The following is a 10,114-nucleotide window of genomic DNA, read 5'->3' on the forward strand; positions in this document are numbered from 1 at the left end:
CGCGTGCCAAATGTGCCAACCGGTGCCAATCCCCCTTGATCTGACATCAGATGTGACGGGACAGTTGATGTAGAGATACATTTATCGTCTCCTCAGCTGTAAAACGCTCACTCTTTCCAGTTGGTAGGTCCGCCATCTAACTAGCTCTCTGCTGTGCGCTCCAATCGCGCCTCGTTTAAATCGGTGAGGCCGTTAAATACATTGCGACTGGAGGACGGAGAATTCTTTTCTCTAGTACTGCCGATGAGAGAAATTGAATTGTTATTTCTTCTTCGTGTCTCACTAGAGCTACGTATCGGGTAGTGACAGCAACACTGCCCCCACGGTTCCCGGTAGTACTGCTCCGTTTTGCCCGTATCCGTAAGCTTTATGGAAACGTGCAGAAATACGGATGAAATGAACGCGGAGCACGGACAGAAGGCTCCGTCTGTATCCGGATCCGTATTTAACGTTGAGCATAAATGAGCCCTTAGACTCTCCGCCATGGCGCACAGTCTGAAAATGCGCTGTCTAACTAGCAAGTGACTGGGACACGCCCATGCGCTGCACGCCTGGCGCTTTGCGTTTTAGACCATCTAAATAGGGCCCTGTGTCTCAGCCTTCACTGAAGAGCCTTGAATCACATCAGGAGCAGATACCCTCTATAGTTACCAATATAAAAAAATACCAAATTTAAACTTAAAAGTACAACACAGAAAAAGACATCACCACCTCTAGGAGAAGGTGATGGTTATTGTTGGCTGACATGACACCAATGCCAAATACATCAAATCAGTCACATCAATATCCGTCAATTTCTCACTTTGTATCCATCTTAATGGCCACTGGTCCACAAAAAAAGAAGTCCATTCTGTCTGAAATTATAAAGCTACAGTTTCATGATCTGATTACAGTTTGCGTGAGCTGAGGAGCCATGTACAGTGTGATTAGGAACCCGGGTGGCTGATTGTCATTGAATGCTTGTCAGGGAAAATGTTAATGTGCTGTGGTTAAACACGTTCAGTCAAGAACATTCTCTGCTCTGACACATATTTCTGTGAATTTGCTCTTAATGCTAAAACATTTAAGCTCAAAATAAAATAGCCATCATGAGAATAAGTACTGTAACAGCTGCTGTGGCTATTCTCTGACACCGAAGGCTCCTGTCCATCCAAGATACTTCTTCTGATTCATCTCTAATTCATGAGGCTCAACCACCTCTGTAACCTTGCTGTTAGTGTGTATCTGATATGGCTCTATGTGTGGGTAAAGTCAACGCAGCTCCCTCTTCAAACAAAGCCTTTCTTCCCCTGGGCTCTCAGCTGTTGTGTACGACATTAGTAGATGAAAATGTTTCCTCAACATTCAGCTGAGATTAAACACCATGCAGTGATTTGTAAAAGTACACATTTAGAGCAAGTAGCAGCTCTGAAGAATATTACAGTGGATATGCACCTGTCCGGTGCTGTTATGAGCAGGAGGCAAGCTGTTTAATGCATCAAACAGATTTTGTTGCTGGATATGCATTTATATAGGCTGTTTACTGGCAGTAAGATGTCAAGTATATTGCTTATCTTTTTTCCTCTCATTATACACAACCTGTTTCATTAAAGTGTGACCTAGACCGCAATATAAAAGTCACACATTCAGGAGATCTAGAATACTTTGTTTTCTCTAAGTCAGTTAAGTAACACATTTCTCAGATCAGCACAGTTATATGAAACTTCACCAAGAGTGATAAATTGGTCTGTCTAAGGTGCCAAAAAGCCACAGAAACAACACTCCTCGATGATAACTAACACAGAGCCTACTTCATCGTAGCTTAGAAAATGTTTTATTGGAAAAAGGCCATTTTTGGCATCATTAAATTGTGACTTTCACACACTACAGGGGCTTAATATTGATCCCATCATACTGGGTACAACAATCAGGTGACCTTTGTTCTGTTAAAGCGTGTTGTCAAAGTTAATGGTGACGTCCGTAATTATCTGTTCTACTTAAGCATGTGACAGTGACACATGGACTACATTTTATATTTTTGATTGTCTAATTACTTGAATCAGTTCAAATGAGCAAGTGTCACGTATGATTGCAGAGCTGCTTGAGTGAGGCTTTATAATACTGCACACTGTATACACTAAATTTAGGTTTAATTACTTGACCAACAGTGTACAGCTCATGTCAGGCATCCTTGTTGGTTTGGTTTTCAGGCACTTCTGTATTATTAGGTGCCGAGTCAATTAAAGAAAAAATGTCATAATTAGGTCTTGGATTGGGACATTATTATAGCTATGTACAAGTTGCCATTAATTCTATTTAATTACAACAGCTCTGGTATGACATGCTTGTAACCTCCATTTTATTTCACTGAACATATGATGAAATTATGTATTTAAGGAGAACTTACACTGACCTTAGTTGTCAGCAGGTAGTCCATAGTTTAAAGTATGAGTGCGAGAAAGAAAGCATGTCAATTATCCTCAGCTACATTCAGATACTTTTGCTTGAAATAGAGTAAAAGTATTTTATGTACATCTAACTCAGACCAGTGGTATCTCCTGGAAGAAATTACACCTAATTTACCCTTCTGTTAAACTGTTAAGGCGAAAACAAATCTCTCCATAACCAACTTCTTCTCCTTGTAAAACAGCACATGAGCACTTGGATATTATGGATCGATCAGGAGACCTCAGGAGGAATGGACAGAAAGTAAATTATATATATAGTTGGCAGAAATTAAGTGAGGCAGAGGAGAAAACGGGAGGATTGGAAGTTGTTTGGGGAAAAACACAGCCAGTGTTGTTGACCGTGTTTTTTTCTGTGTTGCAGATCCACTACTGGGAGAGGGACAAGCAGAACCAGACTGAGAAGGTCAAGGTGATTTTTGTCCCTGACACCCGTGTGCACCTCACCAACCTGACCAGCTACACACCTTACCTGGTCACTCTGACTGCCTTCAACACGGCTGGAGATGGCCCACCCAGTGACCCCCGCGGGGCCCGCACTCTGCAGTCCGGTAGGGAGTGGTGACATTTCTGCTCCTCAAAAACCACATTAACAAGCCTCATATCATAGTTTATGATTTTCTTTATTTCATTCGTCAACCTGCGTATGTCCCACAGCTCCCAGCCAGCCCAGCTACCTGTCCTTCTCAGAGGTGACAGGAGGAAGTGTTAATGTGTCCTGGGGAGCTCCACTCACTCCTAATGGACAGCTGGAGGGCTACAGGGTCATCTACCAGCCCACTGCTCCTGTACAAGGTGTGCACACATATGCCTTATACACATACACACTCACACACAAATACATGTTGAGGAGGATGCTCACATTTCTTTTGAATTGTCTGTGTGAGAGCAGGAGTGACTAAAGTGGTGACAGTGGATGTGCGGGGCAGCTGGCAGAGATGGCTGAAGGTTCGAGACCTGGTCAAAGGAGCAACGTACATGTTCAGTGCTCAGGCTCTCACGGTCAGCTATGGACCTCCCATCCAAGCAAACATCAGTGCTCAGCCTGTGCAAGGTAGGCATGGCTGTAACTCTGTGTGTGTGTGTGTGTGTGTGTGTGTGTGTGTGTGTGTGCGTGTGTGTTCTTATTCAGTCATGTTTTGGAGACAAACATCTGCATACTGTAGGGACTTAAAGGATAACGTCAGCAGTTTTCATCCTGGACCCTATTTCGTGTGTAAACTGGTCAAAGAGACTGATGTGAACAACAGTTTTTGACATTGGTCCCGTACTGAGGGAGCAGGCAGCTGCCGGCAGCCGTGCAGCAGGCTGTAATGAAAGCACATGGGGCAATTGAACACTGTCACTGTATGTCCATTTAAAGTGGTTATTTTTGACTCAGACAGGTTCAGATTGTTTTTATAAGTGTTCGAAGTGTCTTTTTTCCCTTTACTTGATCTGGTCTGTTTGTTATTGTCTCATTAAGCGGAGGGCTCGCTCCGTAATATCACGAGATGTCACAAGATGTCACATTTTCCAGGCCATTACTCAACATCATAACAGAAGAGGTTACAGTTGATCAGATACTGACTTGGTGACGCTAATCTGGGGTAATCTTGAAACTGTGCTGATTGTACAGATCTTTTGTGCTGCTGGGTGGAAGATGTGTGTGAAGCATTCATGTTTCACAGACATGGATGTAGACTGTATCTGCAACTTTACTGGGTCGTGATTTCGGATTTCTAAGTACGCTTATTGAAGTGTTTACATTTACATACACTGCTACATGTAGCTACATGCTGATGTCAGGAAAACATAATGTAGGTTGCAGATGTTGCTGATTACCCCTCGATTTTGGATCATATTCCTGCTGGAACATGTCTGGTTGTGAAGATTTTAGTTTAGAAGCTTTTATGGGTGATCTTCAAGGTAAAAAGTGCTGATATACTCTGTTTCAGTAATTTTCTGGCTGTGATGGCAGTGCAGAGATGCAGAGGTATGGAAAATCTGGAAATGCTGACCAATCAGAGTACACTGGGATTTTTTTTTTTTTTGGAGGGGGGTTAAAGAGACAAGCCCTAAAACAGAGCTTTTCAGACAGAGTGTAAATACAGGTGTTCTGGTAAAGACAGTATGAGGGAAAAAGGGTGTTTTGTTGGCCATTGAAGCATGTAAACATGTTCTAGTAGAAAACCAAATACAACTACTGGAGTCTACATCCTGAGGGTGTAGTTATAGTTATAGAAGTTATTTGACATGTTTGTGCTGTTCTGTTTACATCAATAAACTCACAAAGTAATCAGTGGTTATGGAAGAGGTTCGGATACTTTTTCAGGAAATGAAGTGTGTGTAATGTATGTGTCCCTCTCTGACACTACAGGCTCCCCTGGGTCACCTCTGGAAATGTCCATCACCAAGACGTCCTCTGCGCTCACTATCACCTGGACAGAGGGAGAGAGCGGCGCAGCGCCTGTCACTGGATACGTTATTGAGGCGCGTGCATCAGGTAAGCTCATACACAAACACCACACACAGGTCAACCACCGACTTACTTGACATGCACCTCCTCATCATGTGCACCAGCTCTTCTCACTAATTTAGAGGGAGGTTAAGTTCTACCCTCCTCTAAACCTCGCTGGGCGCAGCTTTCTGCAGATTCATACAGACCCGCTGTGCAAATCAAGTCAGCAGCAATTTTGTAATAAAGATTACCAGAGGTATCAAATACAGAAAGGGAGCGTCTGTGGCGAGCTGTTTGAACACTCTGCAGGAGAGATCGTAGACTCTGGTATTATTCTACCACTGACAATAATGATAATACTCATTTTATTAATTGTAATAGTAGTGATCATCACCACATTAACATCATCATTATCATTTTAAATGTAATTTGACAATTTGTTATTTTGTATAATCACATTGTGACATTTGAAAGGGAATAATTCTCAAATTGAGGTCCCTCTCTCCCGTCTGTCTGCATGTCCATCAAACCTCTCTCTCCGCCTCTCTTTTCTCCCTCTCTCTGCAGACGAGGGAGTGTGGGACTCCTTCATCAGACTCCTCCCTCCCAGCAGCAGGTCCGTTTCAGTGCCGCTGGAGCGCCTGAGGTCGGGGATCAGCTACGAGTTCAGAGTCATTGCTGTTAATCGCTATGGTTACGGACAGCCAAGTACACCCTCTGCTGCTCTCGCTGGTATAAACACAAATCAACTTACACATGCACACACTCACACACACACACGCACACACACACTGGTGGAGATCAGGCTAATGAACACGTCCAGGGTGATACAAACTGTTTAATTGGGGTTTGACTGAATTTATAACCAGTTGGAAACACTGTAGGAAGTTACTGTGATTGTTGAAGTGCTTTTGTGTCTGCTGCCATCTAGAGTCTAGACTCACAACTACAACTGTGCTCATTGTGCAAAGAGAGGACAGCCTGAAAGCGTGTCTCCATTTTCATTTTTCATCTGTGGCACGATAATTAATGAAAAGTCTGAAATCCAGACATTTACACAGCTTCCTGTCTTCTACCTAATAAACTGATCTGAGCAAAGAGACACCTACAATTGTCTTTAGTGTTTGTTTCGAATTGTTCGAAGAATCAGCAGGATGAGTGTTTTGACAGTAAGAAGAGTCAGTCCTCTAAAAATATCATTTAAAGACTTTGAAGAATGTTTCCTGGTCCTGGGGGACAAAGCAAAGCATCGATTTGATCTAAAGCAAAAGAAAAGTTGATATATCCCTCGTGTGTTCCTCCTCCTCCTCTCCCCCTCCCCTCCCTGTCTGCAGCACTGTCAGAACGTCCGTTCTACGAGGAGTGGTGGTTCCTGCTGGTCATGGCTCTTGTGGGACTCATCCTCATTCTGGTCCTGGTCTTCACACTGCTGCTGCATGGACACAGCAGCAAGTACAAGGCCTGCGGCACAGGTCTGTGGCTCGGCTGTTCATGCTCTAATGCAATGCTTCATAACGTGACAAAGTGGTGATATTCGGGATGGTTTTTGGCAAAGGATGCATTTTTCTCTCCTCAGTCACACTCACATTGTTCCACTCAGCGTCAGCAGGCTCACCACATCTTCCCCTCCTCTGATTTATTACAGTGCACTCCACTTTTTGTGATGCTGAAAAGCTGAGACATGCATAAGTTCACTTGTACTGAATGTAGAGCAGACTTGCCTCAAGCAGTCTTGTTCCTAGAGGACTGCCGCCACCTGTAAGTGCCGTTTGAGAGGGGAAAACAAGGTCAGCATTGTTCCTTAAGTACCCTGAAGCATCTCAGGAAACATTATCTCCCCAAAGCCCCGCTGTAATTTCTGTAAGTTTTTGAATGAGGCTTTAGATTAATGCTGAAACAACAGCTATGACTTACATGAGACTATGCTGGGGAGTTGTCATTTAACTGAGAGTGATCACGCAAAGGTTGTGACATGTTGTAAGTGAAGACTTTAATTCATTATCCATAACCGCTTATCCTAATCGGGGACGCTGGTGGCACTCGAGTCTAGTTTGAGATATGCTTGAGTTTAATTTTCAAAACTTTTATTATCCATTTATCAGTGGCTCACTGAGAGAAAATGCAAAACTAGAAGGCCACTGGGAGAGTACAGTCCTCCGCCACGGCCAAATGCTCTATCTTGCAATGTTAACAAAAGTGAAAAATAATTGGTGTATCTGCCCTGTGATTCAGATCTGCTCCAGAATGTAATGGGTTCTCCCTTGGCCCGTGTTACACCCTTCCACCGAGTTTCATGAAATTTGGGTCAATAAGTTTTCCGTGATCCTGCTGACAAACAGACAAACCATCAAACTAAACCAAAAACTCAAAATAACCTCCTTGGTGAAGTTAATCAACATTAAACAGTTCTCATCTCAGGTAGTTTCACTAAAGCCCTGTTCATATCAGATTCACTCCTCCATTGAGAGATCCCAGAGGAAAAAAAGCTAACTTACTTCCTAGTTTTTTTACTCAAATCTGCAGCTCTATTATATTTTAGCTCACACCACCTCCACAGGGTCAGCCAGGGAGCGCAGCAGCCTGGAGCTGCAGAAATCAGTCTTACTCAAGGATGCTTACTGACGTGTATTGAAGGACAAACTCCCTCCTCATTATGACAAAAAAAAAAAAAGGAAAAAAAAGTTAGTTTGTCTGATGTGTTGCCCAGTAACTCCTATAAAGCTCTGGTTCTTCATGTTGAGGCTTTTCTTCCTGTTTTCATGTGAGTTTCTTCTCCTCTTGGGCTTCCTGTGATGTTCTCTGTTGTGGGCGCAGCAGTGCTTTTACAGTCACTTTGTGAGTGAGTGAGTGTGTGCGTGTGTGTGTGTGTGTGTGTGTGTGTGGGTGGGTGAGTGCGGGCGTGCATGTCAACATCTGTAACACAAAGTTAGCCCTGACAAGTGCAGGTTACATCAGGACAGCTGTTAATTTGAGTTGCCACGGAAACCTTGGCACAACCTCTGGGCAGTGGAGCGATGAAACAGAGTGAGGGGGGGTTGCTGTAGGAGGAGAGGGAGTGCAGGCGGGATGAGCACACAAACACAAACAAGAGTGAAGGAAGAATCAATTTGAGTCAGTGGGCAACAGCAAATGAAATTTTTGTTCAGGTGACCTTAAATCATCCCGAGCACCTTGTTGTGTTCCAAACAGCAATCATATTTCTCCCAATTTAAAACAATGTTTCCTTTATTGTTCCATTTGTTAGGGTTATTGGTGGATAAATTACGAAGGTATTCTGGCTGGTTATTGCCTGAGTGACAAATTATGCATCCTAGTTTCATTTGCTTCTTATTCTCAGGCCTGAGAGGTAGCTGAATACACAATGAATAAAACAGGAGACTGCACATAAACTCAGTACAGAGCAACACTTTCACCAAAAAAGAAAAAAATCTGCCCTGTATGAGTGGCTGAAGTGCACCGAATTTTTAATATTTATCTGAACCTTTTCTGTCTGATTCCCTTCATTACCTCCAGGGAAGCACATGTCCACAGCGGAGGAGTCAGTAACGCTGGACAATGGGGGTTTCACTGCTCTAGAGCTTAACAGCAGAACGCTCAACACCAAGAACTCCTTCCTGAAAAAGAACGGGACCAGGTGTGCACACTCGTTCTCACACAAACACACACCTTCCTGGTTATTCTTCAGATGTTACATTCATTGTTTATGTGTGTATGTGTGTGTGCGTACAGATCTCCTCCCAGGCCCAGTCCAGGCGGTCTTCACTACTCTGACGAGGACATCTGTAACAACTATAATGGAGCCGTGCTCACAGAAAGCACCACGCTCACTGAGAAACCCACCGAGGTCTCTGAGTCAGAGGTATCTCTCTCTGTCTGTCTCTTTCTCTCAAATTCAAAGGCTTTGCTGGCCAGATAGGAAAGAAACCTGTGTTACCAGGCGGATAGGAGCTTGTGTTACCAGGCATCCTGGTAGCTGAGAAGTTAATATACATTCCATGTTATTAAGATGATAGTGCATCTACACTGTTGTGCTATCAGATAAAGGCACAGCAGCTAATGAAACTGTGATTGGACACGGGGCAAATATTTTTTGTTGGGCCTTTGCCTCACCCCAAACACAAGCACATGCTTGTGTGTGTATTGGCAGAACATAACATTTGCTGATCTGGCAGGAAGTCGTGGCAGTCTGGGATCATAACCTTTGAGTTTGCGCTGGCTGAATTCTAGTTGTTACAGTGGAGGTCCGTAAGCAGCCGCCTACTTATCAGCCAGCGAAGTAATAAGGCCAAAATAGTGTCAAATGGCGAGGCCGTGATTATGGCCTGCGGGCCTTTGCTGCATGTCATCCCCCCTCTCTCCCCCCTTCACGATTAAGTCTGTCCTGTCTAATAAAAGGCAAAAGCCAAAAAAAATCATCTTCCTACTTAGGCCACTGACAGCTTCTGGGCCCCTCTGTGCTGCACTGGTCGCACTATCGATATATACACTAACTTACAGTATAGGTGGACTATGAGACAATGGACACCTGGGCACATGTATGCAAAAGACACACAGACTTTGTGGTGATTTTGGCCCCTTTTCCTGGTGTTGTTTTGTGTTTCTCTGTCATTATGTATTTTTTTCTGGTTTTGTGTCTTGTGGAAATTTTGTTTGTGGTCATGTGTCTCCTTGTAGTTGTTTTGTGGCTCTGAGATAATTTTGTGTCTCTTTGTGGTTGTTATGCCCATTTTAGTAGTTACTTTGTGTCTGTTTGCACTTCCTTTAATTCCATTTTTGGTCATTTTAAGTCTCTTTCTGGTCTGTACATAGGCCCGTTCAGTAATACATCCCTGTTTACGCCATTGTAAAGGAAAATACTTGGGACAATATGCAACAGTTCGAAATAATTTGAACCAAGGATGTTCCAGACGATGGTCAGCGCCCAAACCTTTAGGCTACCAGGCGACCTCTGATTTGTCAGATTTTGAATAAGAAATATATCACTGAAGAAAGTCAAACCAGTCTGCCACTTTCACACTACTGTGAAGGCTGATTAAACAATCTCGTCATACTCTTGAAGTACGAACTGGGAATACGTTTGACAGAAGGTTCTTTGAAAGCAGAAATTGAGTTCTTTGTACTGTACGTGTGTTGTCAGCCTGCGGCCTTGCTTGTGGAGGAAGAAAAGAAAAGGTGGAGGCAAAAAAAATAAAGAGAAGCCGCACTAACTGGCTAAAATCACTTCTCTGTC

The 10,114-nt window shown here is 43.5% G+C and overlaps 1 protein-coding gene across 1 annotated transcript in view; it reads left to right on the top strand.

Annotated features, from left to right (window-relative positions):
* Window positions 1-8,952, top strand: part of LOC126390765 (protein sidekick-1-like) — a 266,873-nt gene extending 257,921 nt beyond the window's left edge. Inside the window, exons 38-46 of the mRNA XM_050045212.1 lie at window positions 2,809-2,995; window positions 3,102-3,239; window positions 3,337-3,498; window positions 4,804-4,929; window positions 5,452-5,616; window positions 6,219-6,356; window positions 8,398-8,518; window positions 8,614-8,743; window positions 8,923-8,952. Coding sequence (XP_049901169.1) covers window positions 2,809-2,995; window positions 3,102-3,239; window positions 3,337-3,498; window positions 4,804-4,929; window positions 5,452-5,616; window positions 6,219-6,356; window positions 8,398-8,518; window positions 8,614-8,743; window positions 8,923-8,952 — 1,197 coding nt within the window. The remainder of the gene's footprint in view (window positions 1-2,808; window positions 2,996-3,101; window positions 3,240-3,336; window positions 3,499-4,803; window positions 4,930-5,451; window positions 5,617-6,218; window positions 6,357-8,397; window positions 8,519-8,613; window positions 8,744-8,922) is intronic.
* The last annotated feature ends 1,162 nt before the right edge of the window (window positions 8,953-10,114 follow it).

Source organism: Epinephelus moara, chromosome 5 (genome assembly GCF_006386435.1).
Source record: "Epinephelus moara isolate mb chromosome 5, YSFRI_EMoa_1.0, whole genome shotgun sequence".
Taxonomy (NCBI): Eukaryota; Metazoa; Chordata; class Actinopteri; order Perciformes; family Serranidae; genus Epinephelus; species Epinephelus moara.